Source organism: Leptonotus elevatus, chromosome 10 (assembly GCF_054856555.1).
Source record: "Leptonotus elevatus isolate MCC_2025b chromosome 10, RoL_Lele_1.0, whole genome shotgun sequence".
NCBI lineage: Eukaryota > Metazoa > Chordata > Actinopteri > Syngnathiformes > Syngnathidae > Leptonotus > Leptonotus elevatus.
Genome location: NC_141248.1, coordinates 14,101,046 through 14,117,351, shown reverse-complemented (window position 1 = coordinate 14,117,351; position 16,306 = coordinate 14,101,046). Strand labels below are relative to the sequence as shown.

General features: G+C 41.4%; 2 protein-coding genes across 3 annotated transcripts; one reads left to right on the top strand and one right to left on the bottom strand.

Annotated features, from left to right (window-relative positions):
- Nucleotides 1-140: 140 nt before the first annotated feature.
- gpx1b (glutathione peroxidase 1b) lies at nucleotides 141-2,096 on the top strand. Its single transcript, XM_086087372.1, has 2 exons — nucleotides 141-444; nucleotides 1,536-2,096. Exons 1-2 carry the CDS (start codon nucleotides 229-231, stop codon nucleotides 1,884-1,886), a joined length of 567 nt encoding a protein of 188 aa, XP_085943498.1. The 5' UTR covers nucleotides 141-228; the 3' UTR covers nucleotides 1,887-2,096.
- Nucleotides 2,097-2,745: 649 nt separating this feature from the next.
- usp4 (ubiquitin specific peptidase 4) lies at nucleotides 2,746-16,081 on the bottom strand. Of its 2 annotated transcripts, none has more exons than XM_086087362.1 (22): nucleotides 15,784-16,081; nucleotides 13,622-13,749; nucleotides 13,395-13,525; nucleotides 13,134-13,260; nucleotides 12,536-12,681; nucleotides 10,942-11,003; nucleotides 10,707-10,859; nucleotides 10,001-10,118; nucleotides 9,746-9,919; nucleotides 9,520-9,678; nucleotides 8,816-9,040; nucleotides 8,220-8,303; nucleotides 8,005-8,099; nucleotides 7,744-7,926; nucleotides 7,438-7,664; nucleotides 6,198-6,419; nucleotides 6,049-6,119; nucleotides 5,863-5,978; nucleotides 5,618-5,767; nucleotides 5,025-5,128; nucleotides 4,097-4,185; nucleotides 2,746-3,968 (listed from the first exon to the last, which is right to left on the bottom strand). In XM_086087362.1, the coding sequence occupies exons 1-22, from the start codon at nucleotides 15,915-15,917 to the stop codon at nucleotides 3,858-3,860; spliced, it is 3,009 nt and encodes a 1,002-aa protein (XP_085943488.1). In that variant the 5' UTR covers nucleotides 15,918-16,081; the 3' UTR covers nucleotides 2,746-3,857. The 2 variants fall into 2 exon arrangements, with proteins under 2 accessions (XP_085943488.1, XP_085943489.1); XM_086087363.1 differs by having other exon boundaries at nucleotides 10,713-10,859.
- Between the last annotated feature and the right edge of the window lie 225 nt (nucleotides 16,082-16,306).

Sequence of the window (16,306 nt, the reverse complement as noted above, 5' to 3'; positions counted from 1 at the left end):
TGAAAGTATTGCGAGAGCTTCAAAATTCACACTAGACTTGAATATTGAATACCATTTAGTTTTTTTCACAATACTCGTTTAACGTATTGTTCTGGTTAGGCAGTGAACTATCTTGACAGATGATGGAAGCTCTTTGGCACACCTCAAGGTTTCGTCCAGACTTTCGGGAAGTGGATCAGTCGGTTTACGCAGGGACTTTAGTCAGAAGCGATATTCTCGAGCTCCGCAATGGCAAAGCGATTCTACGATCTCTCGGGCAAGACGTTAACGGGGGAAACTTTTAATTTCTCCTCGCTTCAGGGCAAAGTGGTCCTGATCGAGAACGTCGCGTCTCTCTGAGGTACGACCACCAGGGATTACACTCAGATGAACGAGCTCCACGAGCGATATGCCAGCAAGGGGCTCGTTATCCTGGGTGTACCCTGCAACCAGTTTGGCCACCAGGTAAGGAAAACAAACTATGCATTTTTTTTTCATTGTTCTCTTGTTATTCAGTACCCCCCCCCCCCCCCCCCACTACATTTGAGTTGCTATTAGTAATAATTTGGTTAATTGAATTGTTTCAACTGGAAATTTGCAGAATTGCAGGTTTGTCAGGTCATAAAGGCTTGGCTTTTGTGGTGTACACTACAGTAGTTAGTCAACACATCAACTTTGACACCTAAAATGCTGGAAAAGATTTTTAAATAAAATAAATATAAAATAATTTGCATGCATGTCTGGTCATGAGTGGAGAAAATGTTAATTGTACTTATGTTTTAATGAATTCCTTTCAGGGATTAAGATATATATATATATATATATATATATATATATATATATATATATATATATAATGTATTAATTTGCAAATTTATATCAAAATAAAGCAAATATTCAGTCATAATTGTTCTGGGTCAGCAAAGTGGACTATAGGTTTACATGTCTGCTTTCCAATTTGAGGGCTACAGTTTAATATGTTGGAATGAGGAAATGGCTCAACAGTTTACAATGTTTACTACTCAACACAAAAAAAAGCTATTGCTATTTACAATGTAGTTAATTCTTAAACTGCCATGACCAGTAACATTGTTGGCAAGTCATTGATAGATTCCATTGTTTGTAGTCATGAAAGAGGAAGCTCAACACACTTCCCAGAAAGTAATCTAACCAGTTTTGTTATTGTTGCATATTTGGATTCATGGTTTGTTAAAATAATCCTTATGATGATAATCACAGGAAATGGTTGGGAATCATTAGACAATGACTTATACTATATTAGTATTGATTTGAGATTGGTGAGGACCGATAATATACTTAAGGCAAAATAATATGATGTCCATTAAGTCCTCCTTGCCAGTAGCTGGTTCACATAGCAGTGGTTTGACAAATCATCATGTGTGTCAGAAAGAAAGGTCTTTGTTTACAATTGTCTGTCATTGTGTTAATAGAAATGTTATATATGAATGTCTGAGAGAGAAAAAAGGGGTTCAAACATCCCAACTTTTAATACCATCATTGCTGTCTTCACATGCCAGTGTAATGTTTGTGTGCAGGAGAACTCCAAGAATGAAGAAATCCTTCACTTATTGAAGTACGTCAGACCAGGGAACAACTTTGAGCCCAAATTCAAGCTCCTGGAGAAGGTGGACGTGAACGGGAAGGACGCCCACCCGCTGTTCGTGTTCCTACGGGAGCGCCTCCCGCTCCCCAGCGACGACCCCACCCACCTGATGGGCGACCCCAAGTTGATCATTTGGAGCCCCGTGTGCAGGAACGACGTGTCCTGGAACTTTGAGAAGTTCCTCATCGGGTCGGACGGCGTGCCCTTCAAGCGCTACAGCCGCAGGTTCCTCACGAGTGACATCGAGGGAGACATCAAGAAGCTCTTGAGCCAAGCAAACTAACAAAAGTGTGTCGGGACCACCTGTGCTCTCGTGTCGCCATGTACGCTGTTTTCTGCTTTTTTACTCGATGAAGGCGACCTCTGAAACCAAGACACTTGTGAGGGGGTTACCAGATGCACTGTAAAGAAACAGAACACTTCAGCTACGTTAAATACATGTAAAGCACAGCTGTGGTTCAAAAGAACAAATAAATGTGTTTCTTGAATCTTCCTTCATGTTTTTGTCTGTCTCCTTGTAAAATTATGATCATCCCATGCACTACTTTCCAGTCTATTTTGCAACACACATTTCACAACCACCACTGGAACATAAACCACACAGCGCTATTATTGCCAGTACAGCGAAACCACCTACATCGAATGAAGTCAGTTTTGTATTGCACACTTCAGAAGCCAAATTTCAAAACAAATTATCCCTTAAGAAATGCCACGTTAGCAGTTTCTATCACAGCAACCCAGTGCCAGGACTTTTTTTCTTTTTAAAGCCATTCAGTACCGTTGAAAACCCACTGTAAAAGAGGATCAAACCAAATCCTATGCCACATCTCAAATTTGTGAACATGGAGTGCTACCAGTGAGCTACAATTCCTGCTGACATTGTTCAGTACCTTATTTGAATACTCAGGAAGTGAAGTATGCAAAAAGCTAACTTTCTTTTTCTTAAAATAATTTTTCAATATAACACACAATACCTGCTCTTTTTCCCCCCCTACACCCCTCACAATCGATTTGAAAGTAGTCTGCGGTCTACCAGTTATGGTAACAACACAGTGCACTCGGCCTCCTATTTGTCAATGAAAACCAGACATTTTCATAAATTTATACCAAAATCCCCCGGGACGGATTCCAAACAAAGCATGTTATCATTGAGGCATCCAGTCTTTATTGTAGTTTGACTTCAAATATTTTCCATTTAAAAACAAATCCTGTAGATATCAGCATGATAAATATAAGGACAAGAATGTTTACACTTATTTAAAATAGTGTGATTATTTACATTTTTTTCAGTTAGGTTGGATTCTTTTGAATTCAATGACCCAAGACCAAAATCACTGATTAGGTTTTAAGCGTTTCAATTATGATTACATATGACATGTCAGTGGCATGTGGAAAGCAGCGCTTGCCTCTGCATGACAGCGATCAGTCATTTTACCACCACTGCTAATACCTCAAGTGCCTTCGAATCAACAGCACAATCAAACATCCATAACTCTGATTAATGTGATTGTTTATTAGAGACTAGTCGAATCTATTCAATCTAGGACAGGAGTAAGATCATTGACTGGATGCTGCTAGCCCTGCCTCCATCTGACAATACGCAGACTGACCAGGAGGATCAATCTTCTTGAATAAAGCTCTACTTTATGTCTCCTAACTCAATGTGCTTGTAAGACATCAAACAATGTAGCCATTTCAACACAGCGGCGCATTCATGAAGCAGTTTGGAACTATATGACAGATCGCAACCCTGAATGCCCGGGCTGTACACCAAAAGCAGGTAGATGTTGTATTCACGAAGAAGTCAAAGTGCCTCCGTAACAGTCAGACAGCAGCAAGCTAAAGGCCGCTTTTTTTGCAGTTTACCACAACTCCATGTGTGTGTGTGGGGGACAGGTGGCTCATTTTGGGGTCAGAGAGGCTGACAGCAATGCCAAAGTAATGTCCAGAACAAGTGGAGTCGACCTCACAGCAGGCTCATCAAAACTGACTTTCATACACAACTCAAAACACTTTGGTTTAGGGGATCTTTGCATTTGGCTTTTACAAGAAATTTCAACTGCTTTGCGTGGGGGGCTTCAAGCTTTTTGTTCATCCAGAGTGACCATCTTCCTCTTAACTAACTAGCTTTACTTATTATTCTTTCCGGTCAGCTGACAACAGACATAACTCAAAGAGGATATTGTTATGGTGAGGATAACTGATAGTCTTGGTCACTACAGCAGCGTCTGTGTGTCTGTTTGCCATCATGAGTTCAATTCAAGTCCATGTGGTCGTCGGCAGCGTCGGGGTCTCCTCCAAGCGAGGCGGAGGGCTGACCTTCCTCTTCCCTGCGCTGATAGAACAGCACGTAGGCCGCTTTAGTCTGCGAGGGGATGGCAAGGGTAGGGTTACAAAAACGGGGACACTTGACACCGAGGCTGGAGAGCATCAGACGGGAGTGGAAGCTATCGAAATGACAATGCATTGTATGAGGAATGCATTCAAACTCACCACAATCTGGTCCTCCGACGAGGACGACACACTGCTGTCATCGAAATAATACCACTTTCCGTCCACTTTATTCTTGCCGTACGCCGTGTCTGTCGGACAGAGGCAATTGTTAGCTGATGGTATGTGAGCACAACTTTCACTAGCAAAACACATGCGAAAGCAACAAACTGGAGGAAACACGAGAGATGTCTTGGTACAGGAATAAGCTGAATCATATCATGTCCACACAAGTATTGGTGATAAAGTCTTTTCCCTTCATTTATCATCGTTTCTGTGCCATTTCCATGACTTTCTTCAATCATCTGATTGGCTAAAATGGCCTTGACGTTTGGGGCTATAAAGAAACGCAAGATTTATTAAGATGCGAACGAAGGCCCTAGCGCTAATATAATGCATCACTGGGCCTGTAGTACCCTATAATGGAATAATTCCCTGAAAATGTAATAACACCTGAATCAATGTTAGGCGGAAACTTTATACATCCAAATATGGTCAAATAAACCTTCCCCCCCCAAAAAAAATTATACTAATAGTCAATCCCCACTTTGTCTGTTACTTTTTCCACAATATTAACCAATTTAAAGCTGTGAAAACAGCTTGGAAACAAATACAGTGCCGTTCTGTGGAAGTTGCGTGGCATAACTGTCATCGCTATTTAACGTCTGAGTGCATTTTAGACAATAATTATTATTTACTTTGACATTTTCAAGTCATCTTTATTTATATAGCGCTCAGATCGCTGCAACAAAGTAGAGTCAGTGTTGTATAATATTGCAGCGCTATTGTTAGTGTCTGTTTATTTAGAACAAAGAAAAATCTGCTCAACCAATGAGCAACCAGCCGTGGTTTAGGCCATTGCCAGCTGAGTTGGTCCAACAATGTTGTGGAAAAAAGGTTGAGGGAAAAACATGAAAGAATGACAACTTACAGTGGCCTCCTCCCATTCCTCCGTAATGGTTGGACACAGCGACAAGGTCATACGTGTGAGGCCCAGTCTTGGGGTCGCATAAAAACTCTGACATGTTCAGATCCCTGGTTAAAAAACATCCAACATAACATATGTCACTGAAACAGACACAAGATCAAACTGTGGTAAGCATGAGTCATCATTCAGAAACTGATTTGGAATGTTTTCTGTTAGTAGTTCTTCCTCTACCAGGCCACAAGAGGAAATAGGCTGCACAACAATTGTTGGTCTAACTTCTCTCTTTTTCTTTTTTTTTCGTTTGCCATTGTGACTCATGCACGCTGGAAAGGTTGCTTCAGATGAAAGTTAGGCACGCAAAACCAACCATAGAAAATAAGGGTGTCATTGTTTTTGTTGTTTTGTTTTTTTTAGGAGGGGTGAGTGTCATTTCTTATTTCTTAGTGTCAAGTCCAACATCTACTTCCATATTCAAATCACAATGTCAGTTTGTTTTCAGAGCCATCTAGCGGCATGACAAATAAGCGCCCCCCCCCCCCCCCTCTCTCACAAATGACATCCACATTGACATACTCCACTCCACTACACTTGCATACCTGATGGGAAAATCCACCACCGTGTCCAATTTGTCCCTCCAGCATCTGTTGTAAGAAAAGCGCTTTAGGTGAACGACCAGGATACGAGGCAATGACCAGAGGTCGAACTTTTTCGTGGCCCGCTGGTGTTTCTTGCACGTGGGACAATACCTGGAAAACAAATGAACATAAAAGTGAAAAAAATTAAATAAAAAAAAAACATTTTCATTTTTCAATATACAATTAAAAGAGCACTACAACTTTACCATGGGTCATGAGCGCCAAGTGTCTCCATGGTCGTGAAAAGCTCGATGCATTCTCTCAGAGCAACGGTGGCTTTCTTTTTCTGGGGCTGGAGCATGCTGTCATGCTTCTCGTATGCCTGAAAAACAAAATCGTGTTGACATGAAAATAAAACACACAAAAATAAACAAATGCACAAAAACACTAACCTCTGCTTCCTGTTCATCATAACACATCTTCCTGGAGTCAGAGTCCCAGTCGATAGCCACAGTGGAATGTGCTGCACAGATACAGCCCCATTAGAACAAGCTGCTACTTAAATACGCAAAATAACAGCGTAATTATAAAACAAACTGACGATTAAGTTTGAGGACGTTTCCTTCACAAGGCAGAGGGCTGATGTTGGCTGTTCCATAAGAGTTGACAACGCTGAAAGTGAAGAGCTTGTTCGGTAGGGAGCCCGTCTTGGCTTTGTCCTCTTTCCTTCCGTTTTCCAAATCAGACGTTTCCTCCTCTTCCTCCTCGGACTGGCCGTTCTGCGGCTCTGGACTCACCTGGTGGTCCATGGCCTCTTCCTCCCCTGAGAACATAAAAAAAAGGCTCCAATTAAAGATGGCAGAATAACCAATTAGTCAATTATCCCCAGTGAAAATTGAGTGGAACAGATTGCTGATTGATTCTGTGAGGCAAATTGTACTGGGCAGTGTCAATGCACGTTCAACTAGTTTGTTACCCGAATAAGCACTAAGACTATTAAGGCATCTATGGACACAAATCCTTCAATACGGCACAACTACTTCTGGCAGCATTAAATCTACTCCTGGAAATGGAAGTTGTGAACATCCCATCCTTGTCAAAAAATACAAAAACTGCCATTGTCAAATATAATCGGTGTCAATCAGAGACTTGAGCTATTTGGTAGAAACAGGTGGCTGAAAAAGACACAAAAATGATCAACCAAAAAAAGAGTTTGTCTTGCCACGGAATATGTCTTGATGCCCTCCTTACTATGTGCCCCTCATTAGAACAGATACTGTCTTTTATTCCTTCCTACCATTTTTTGTTTTTCTTTTTATCTTTCATATGAAGTGTTTCATTGGTATGCACTACTCTTATCTCACATATTTATTTATTGCAATCCCATAACCTATTTACCATGTATTCTATGACGATGTCTTAATTGTTTGTTGTAGATGGGGCAGAAAGCTGTAAATTAACTGCCTGCACCGGGATCAATAAAGTTGCAAGAATCCGAATTGTTCGTTGAAAGAAACAAGTACAGCTGCCTTGATTCAACTTGTATTGATTACCCTGACTTACTCTAGTCCGTGTAGTAAAAAAAAAAAAAGAAAAAGAAAAAAGAAGAACAGGTGGACAGCTTCCCTTTCCAACAAAAAAAACAAGTGTAAAAATGAATAATTCAGCGATAAATGTCTTTATGTGGTGACAACATAACCTTCATTTGTATTTTCTGCTATTTACAATAGTAAAGCAATATATTTTGTTTCTAAAAATAAAATTTTCCTCCAAGGCAATCAAGGAAATTTTGAACCAGCAATTCCCATTTAAAAATAAAGTGACCGAAGTTAGCCACTGACCATCATACACGCCGTTAGTTTCAGTGCACGTCCCCGAGTGGTTGCTGCCGTTACTGGAGCTGGCACTGCAAGAGGCGCCGTCCGATAGTGGACTGCCGCAGCCACCCAAGCTGGCATTGGCACTGGATGATGTGGAACATTCAGGAACTTGACTGCAGCTGGCAAAGGTAGCTGAAGCCGAGGCTCTGCTTTCAATCCCCGCGTTTGGTGGGTGTTTTACATAGCGCCTGCAATGGGAGATAGAACGGATCAGTTGAGTAACGGACACACCCAGGCCTCCTTTTCTTGTTATCAATGGCTTCTCACCCAATCCTCTGAAGGATCTTCTCATAAAGAACGTCTGCTATGAGGTTTTGCCGGGGCACTGTAATGAGTAAAGGCTGGCCAAACAGCATAGTGCTGGAGGAGCTTCCGGCGTGTTTTGAATGTCGCTCCCTGAAATAGACTGGTAGGTTCATCGTGTCGCTGTCCTCCAGCTGCACCTCATACCTGTGCCAGACAAACGCACACACATGCTTGTCAAGCAGGAAGTAAGCACACACAAAATTGATCAAGGAAATGTCTTACACAAAGATGTCATCTTTATCCACAATTTGATTGAGGCCATCGTCCTTTCTGTAAATTTTATGGAACCTATGATTATAAACATCAGCCACCACCATCTAAAAGGAAGACATACAACAACGTGAGCAGACGGAATTTCCGTTTAAGCTTGAAAATGTAAGAATGAATCTGATAGTGTCGAGCCCACTTGATTTTCAGAGTAAAGTGTAACGTCTAACATTTTCTGGAGGAATTCCACAGAGTCTGGACAAAGCGCTGCATAAGTCCGTCACCGTGCCCAGTTTGTGAACCACAACTCGATACTATGACAAGAAAAGAAAGTGAAATGCAACATTAATCAGCAAACGACACACTAATACAAAACATACATTCTACAATGTCAAATAGAAGACATTTTTAAGTTGTTTCTTACACTAACATACCCACTTTAAATATTACATACAAATGATTGTTTGACTCTATAAACAAATGCCGAGTTTATGTTCATAAGTGCGCCTTCTTCCCACATCACAAAAACATGCAGGTAAGGTTCACTGAAGACTAAATTACTGATAAGTATGAAGGCGAGATGGAATTGTTTTGTGCCTAGCAATTGGTTGGCTACCTTTTGCACAAAGTGAACTAGGATAAACTACAACTCAGCCGCCATGACCCTAATAAGGACAAGCGCTATAGGAAATGGATAGATGTATTCATACATCTTATTTTACATAAAGAATATTGTATTATTCAGTTATGTATGTATTAGTTTCCCAAGACAATTAAATAATTTGCATGCACGCGTGTGTCCCGTAAATTCAGTAAGACAGCTCACCTGTGTGGGTCTGGACTGCGGGTCTGATCGCACAAGGACGACCTCCATGGTTCGGTCGATCTTCATGGGCAGAGGCAGAGTGAGGTAGCAGAAAGGGTCGAAGGTCACAGATACTTTGGAGCACTCCGGACACACCAGAGTGGATTTGAAGAGGCCATGAAAAATGTCGACAATGACAGAGTCATTGCGTAAGCGATGGTTTTTCCAGGCTTCTGCTGCGACAATCTGGGATGAAAGGTCAAAATTTTAGATTGGCAGTAAAGTGTCATCAAAAGAAGTTAAAGAGACGATGCAATTTAAAAAAAAAAAAAATCCCCGTGCCTGCTGTCAAGAAGCACAAAAACAACACAGTTTACATACAAAGTGTTTACACTCCGGTAGAAATTCAGTTTTGTCCAGTTTTGGGAGGAGGTTCTTTCTGTCAAAGTATGTCCTTTTGTTACCACCACAACAGAGTGGAGAAAAGAAACATTGTGACACAGTCACGAGGGCTACTCAGTGTTGCCAACTTAGCAACATTTCTGACCCCTTTAGCAACTATGTTTCAAAAAAACAACAAATCTAGTGAGTTTTTCCGGTATTATTGGAAATTTTTGGAGATGTCCACAGTTCACCCCTCTGCGTTCAGAGACACATCGCTTAACACTCCACTATTATTATTCTATTTTATTAGCAAAACATACTGCATGGCTTCATTTCTCTACCTCATCAGGACGGCCCTCAGCATCCCTTTGGGCCAGATAAGGCTTCTTCTTCACACGGTTCAGATCCTCGTGGAGCCCGTCAAGCAAGAAAGCCAACAGCTCTTGGGAATCCTGCTGCTGATAGCCTGAAAACTGGGGAGCGAAGCGCCCCACCTGGGTCTGGAAATAAAAATGGTGAAGTTCGATTATTTGTCCGAACATATAAAGTTTGTCTCAGAGGACGTACTTTGAAAGTACGTGGGGCCACAGAGCTGCTCCGGCTGAGCCACATCTGCTTCACTAGATCAGCGTAGGCCTCTGCAATCTCGCCCCGCATTCCCAGCGGATTGCCCCGGTTAATCTCGGCCTCGTACTGGTCGTTGAGGAAATATTCGGTGAGCGGTGACGCGTTGCTCAGGCACTGTGGGAACAAAAGAAAAAAAGTACACGATTAGATTATGTGAACAAGAAGTACACAAACATATTTCAGTCAAGTTAATACCTGGAGAGCAGAGTTCATGAAGCACGTGTTGCCAAGATTACTGAGACCACATAGGCCAGGCTGGGACTGCGACTCTCTATAGTTGTAAGAGGAGCTGTAGGAATTATAACTCCCCAGTCTGTTGGAAGAGCAGTTATGAATACTGTCAAGAACAACACTTCAGGTAAATGTAAAAACAAAACATTCAAATGTCTGAACAACTGCTTTCATTGCTGACACTGTCCCCGCTATGCAGTCATAGTTTAACTTTTTTTTTGCATACATTTGTTTCTTTAAGACAGGCAAACAATCTTCACTATTGCTGATTTAACTGTTAATGATATGTGGAGATGTAACAGTAAGTTAAGTGCCACTACAAGACTTAAGTACACTATTCATCCATCCATCTTCTATACCTGGCTGACATTGGGAAAGAGGTGGGCTACAACCTGGACTGAATTGCCAACCAATCACAGGGCAGATATAGATACACTCCTAATGACACTCCCAATGATGCCACTGAACAATTTAGAGTCTTCAGTACACATAATTACATGCAAGCACGAGGAGAACATGCAAACTTCACACAAGAAGGCCAGAGTCACAAAACAAACTCCAAAATGAGAGGCAGACTAACAGCTAACCCTCCATATCATTGCCACTACACTATAAAATGAATTCGAATAAATGAAACTTTGGGTGTATAAGTGTTACGTCAGATACAGACTCTTGCCTGTTGCCAGCCGTGGTGCTGTTGTTGAGCGTGTAACCGGCCCCGCAGCTGCTGTTTCCATTGATGACGGTGGGGGAGATACTGGCTGGCGAGCTGGAGGAGAGTTTTGGGGAGGTGGTGAAAGTCCTAGATGAGGTTGTACTAGACCTGGTGAAAAAGAAAACAGAAAATGCTATTAAGAAACAAAAGGAAAAAAAAGGGGGAAAAGGGTACAGGTGTATTTATTTACTTGGGATGAGAGGCTTGCCTGGGCCACGTTCCATCTTCATTCCTGCGCTCAATCACAAGCGCCTTTGGGGACAAAGAAGCTGTATTAAAACCAACAAAACTATGCAAAACCAATTTACTCCTCTCGAGTGGTCTACACTTTGCTCATACTTTATATCAGGTGCTTGCACAGAAACAAACTACACCAGTGTCAGTGTTTTCGTAAAAACATTATTATTGTGTTATGATGTATGTCAATGACACACACACACACCACTATAATGCAATGGTGTTTTTCCAGGGATTAAATAGTTATAAAAAAAAGTTTTTTAGTTCCTCCACATGTACCAAAGTCAGATTTTCAACTTGTTCAGCACCCTTACTGCATTGATAAATGACATATTTATGCAATTACATACTCTAAAAACAGTTGGGTTAAAAATAATATGGGCCAAAAATAGACCGATCCCTCTACTTGGGTCAATTTGACCCAACTTTGAGTCAAGAAATTGGTCTTTTAGTGTAAAATAACTATATTTATATATTAGTCAGATCCTTTACTTGGGTCAAAAAATTGGATCATTTTGTATAAAACAACCCAGGAAGTTGGATCAAATTCGCCCATAAAGTGGATCGGTCCATTTTTTATCCATAATTGGGTTACTTTTAACCCAACCGTTATTAGAGTGTACAGTCAGGCGTACACATCTTTTTCCATCAAGTTGTCACTGATTCTGTTTGTCTTTCATGTCATCAATCATTTGGCGCACTTTAAACGCACTTAATCCAATTTTTATACAAGTATAGTCTTGTAACGTTCCAACTTTTTTTCTTCATAATTTGCCACTTTTTCTTTTCAGTGTGGCCCTCATACTTGTTTGTACTTTTCAAACCTTTGGGAAAAAAACATCAAAATGAAAGCATACGAAATTGCTATTTGTGTCTTTCATCCTTCACTCGCTGTCCGGAGGCGGGTGTCCGCCTTCACTCAACCCAAATCGATCTGGACTACGCCGATGACATTGTAATTCTCGCTTCTTTCCTGGATACTCTCTCGGATGCACTGGTAAAATTCTCGGAAAAGGCCTCCCCATTAGGGCTGACCATCAGCTGGGCCAAAACAAAAATACAGTCTCTGTCCGACTCTCTGGCGATGCCCTCGCTAACAGCCAAGAGGTTGTGGTCGTCCAGGAGTTGAGAACCCGAGATACTCCGCCGCCTTCAACTGGCCCGCAGTGCATTCGGTAGACTCTCCAGGGTCTGGCTAAGCTCCTCCATCCGTTTATACACCAAACACTGTCTCCTCAACGCTCTTATTATTCCCGTTCTCCTCTACGCCAGCGAAACCTGGATGCTCCTGGCAGCTGCCGAACGCCAGCTTGACGCGTGCCATAGACTGCTGCTCGCCCACGACAGAGACGCATTCCGGCACCTAGTCGCTACGATCGGCTCACATCGGTCATGCAAAAACCTTGACTTGACTTGTCTTTCATCCAGAAAACATTTGTGTTGTGCATCAATCATTGTGCTTGAACAAGTGTATAGGTCTGTTAACGGTGGCTCAGTCGTTTCAGATCCGCCACCAACCCTAAAATGTTGATTTATCTTTATCTTACCTGCCCCTGGAAGAGGCCAGCATCCTGTACGGTGCTGTCAGGCTTGTTCAGTTGCTCGTAGGTGTTGCTCGTATATATGTTCCAGAGCCTTGTTTCCTTTTCTTGTGGAATATTGAACAGTGTCCTCATCTCTTTTTCTATGGTATCTGGGGTAGAAAAAAAACAGCATTTGGTGAAAAGGGGTCATCGACAGGTCATCCTAATGGTTAAAGGGAAGGCCAACCCAAAATGTTTCTTTACAATAATATGTTCTATGCAGCCCCACTAGACTTAACACAGCATTTTGATTAATATTGCGTTTGAGCAATATGAGCTAAGCAGCAAAATCCACCCATTTTTATCTGGTAACAACCAATTACGGCTCGCCTGTTTTCTGAAGCTGAGCCGTGATGTTATTTTCGGCCGACAGCAGCTGGCAAAATGGCCGAACTTTGATATGGATAAGAACGGGTGACTTTTGTTGCTTAACTCGTACTCCACAAACACAATTTTAATCTGAATGTTATGTTTAGACTATTGTGGGCATATACAACTTGATTGCAAAGAAAATTGTTTGGTTTGAATTTCCCTTTAAACAAGCCTCTGGCAAGTCTCTCACCAATGGTGTCCGCTTTACTGAAGTGCCGTGTGACCACAACGTCCATGTTATCATTCTCACACAGGTTCAGTTCCAGCAGATAGACCTCCACCTTGCAGTGTTTGACAAACATTCCATGTTCAACGACCTGGGGGAGAAAGAGAAACAATACTTATGCTGACTAAAAGTGCAAGTTAAGTGAAAGCAAAAGTAATAACCGAAGGTAATAATACGCAAGTAAATAGTAAAACTGAAAACAAAAGTAAAGTAAAAACAGATTACCTTCCTAACAATGGGTCTTTGGTCACCCAAACAGCTGTACCAACTGACAAGCTTATTCCATGCCTCAGTTGGCACAATGACATAGTCCAGCTCATCTATAAGATGGTCTTTCAGGACCTGTTTGTCCTGGTCTATAGGAAGGAAAAATGATACAAATGAAGATAGTGGCAACTTTTCTAAACACTGTTCTAGAGGCTATAAGAGGCTGTGACCAAATGTCAGTTTACTTGAAAACAGGCCCGAGTTATCAATAGGTCCCGGATAAAGGCTACGCTCTCCAACGTTGTACATGTCCGAGTTGTCGAAGCCCACATATTTCTTCCACTGTTTGAACCAGCGGCTGTCCACTAGATACCTGTGGAAAAACATTTGTATTGAAGACATGCCAGCACATATCTAATTTTGGATATCAAGCAAGGACTCAATGGGCTGTGAGATGAGGAAATATATGGCTTGAATATTATGCAACTGGGACATGCCTTGAGATACCGATATCTACATCTCTCACTGAAACACTTGAGCGCTTCCCCATTCTCAATCTGCTTTACCTAAGAAGCTTGCTTGAAGGAAATCACAGGGAAAGACGACAGTACATGAAACTGAACGTAGAATTAAAATGGAGGCCGTAAACTGTACGACATCCTTTTTCATCTCTAACCGCTGTAGAATGAAAACATATTTTGTTGCTTTGTTATGATTATGATTAAGAAAATGGATGGATATTGTTAAATGTTTGAAGTTACGGCTTCTATTAGCACTTTGAGACAGCTGCAGCTGTTGTAATGCGCTATATAAATAACGATGACTTGATTTCTACTTTGATTTGACCAGACTATCACAAAGTCCTAGAGACACTGATACTGTACGTCAGTACAGTACTCAGTACTTGTAACAATGTTCATTGTTAACACATTCCTACTTGTTTATATTCACCACACTAGAGTATGTTCTTCATCCGTCTTTAAAAAAAAAAATCTCCTATGTATGTATGTACTGTTATTAAGTGCCCTCAATTGAATGACAATAACGAAGTGAAACTCGTGTTGTGAAAAAGCTGGATGTTAAAATGTCAGGGACAAAAGTTATTTTAATTAAATTAAAACATGGAATGACGACTTCAGACGCTCTAAAATCCTCCATAACTACATTCAGAGGAAAAAAACAATTGATGACTACAGTACATTACCTATTGTCCTGCCCATACTGCTCTTCTCGTGAATAATGTTCCATTTAGTATGACATTGTTGAATTAAAACATGACAGTAATTTTGATGCGTCGATTTGGAGAAACTTTCAGGAGGCACGAGCTTATTGGATATTTTAAATAAAGCGGGTCAGCCAATCAAAAAAGAAGTTCTCCAAGTAGCAGACGAAATATATCATCAAGATATGTTATAAATAAATTATGTTTAACTGTTCTATTCTAACTTGAAGCCTTTTTTTTTTTTACCAGATTTTCTATGGGTGATATCACATTGAAACATTTCGGGAGGGAACTTTTTTTTCTTCAACACACCAAAAATAATAATTTCTCTGAAACACTTCATCTGATTTTCTAAATTATTGGTGCATGGTTGAAGTAGCCATTCCAACGATCTTACATTTTTGATAGACTAAGTTTAGGAAAATGTTGCACATACATGTATTATAATTACAACTGTGACTTAATAAATGGCATCAACTATCAGTACTATAGGAATTTAAGTACTTGTACAGTTACCTTATACCCAACATCTGACTGATTAGATCAATTCTAACAGGACAACATAGGGCGGAGCAGTCTAAACTATAGGGGAGCGTTTGCTAAGTACACCGTACTTCGTATTAAGTACAATAATGTATTGCCTAATATAGTGTCCCACTACTTCACATGAGCATGACATGACAGTGCTGGATAGTCCTGTCATGGTTCTGGGTCTTCGACCGGCGGTTCAATCCAGAATCCGGAAAACAGGGCCTGTACAAGAGCCAGTGATCTACCTCATCAGCCGATGACAAAGGGCGTTGAATCCAAATAGAAACATTTTAAATCAATGCTCATACACAAAATCAGCAATCGTGCTGCTGAGCTATTTGCTGACAAAAGCTATTAAGTGTCAAGTGTTAATGGCTGAACGCGGGGCAACAATGTAAGAAATTACACATGGGCTACCTACCAGCGAAAGAGATTTAAACGTCAATTATTATAATGAAAAAACTAGCGTTGTTGTTGTTTTATTTGTTTGTTTGTTTTAAGAGTAGCAACTAAGCGGTGTTAGCTTCCTTGTTGTAGCATGTTAGCATTTCCGGTTTAGAGCTTTGCTAATGGCTAGCATCAGGCTAGCATTGGCAAGCTCGCGCTAGCTTATCAGAAGCGCCCCGAGTCGGCCCCGGCTTGGCTTCTTCTCACCATTCGTCGCCCTTTCTCAGCGTGGTCTTCAGGAGCGAGCCGATCGTTTGTTTTTGGTTTTCCGTGGACGTGGCTGGCATCTCAGAGTCGGAATCCGCCGAGCCGCCCGAGTCGGGTCCGCCTCCCTCGGCCATCGTGTAGGCGAGTGTACCGGTATCAGTAGCGCGCGGCTGCAAGCCTGCAAGGAGAAGCTTCTCGAGGCGCTGAGGGCGTTCTTTCTCTACGGTGGCTGCGAGGCGCAAACGGGTTGCTGCATTCCCGCCCGGCGTAGCTGCTGTTATCGTCGTCTCCTCGACACCACACACAGGCACATTGTGCCAGCATGTTTCTCCACACGTCACGCTTTTAACATCAATTAAACTGATTAGAACGACTTTACGTATTGCAATAGAAGTATGTGCAACTGTTATTTACAATTCAAAGTACGTAGACCAGTCTAGTCACTGAACACTGAACAAGAATCTCAATGTACAAGTAATATACTCAAGAGTACTATTGCTTTAATATGACAAGTAAAAGTACA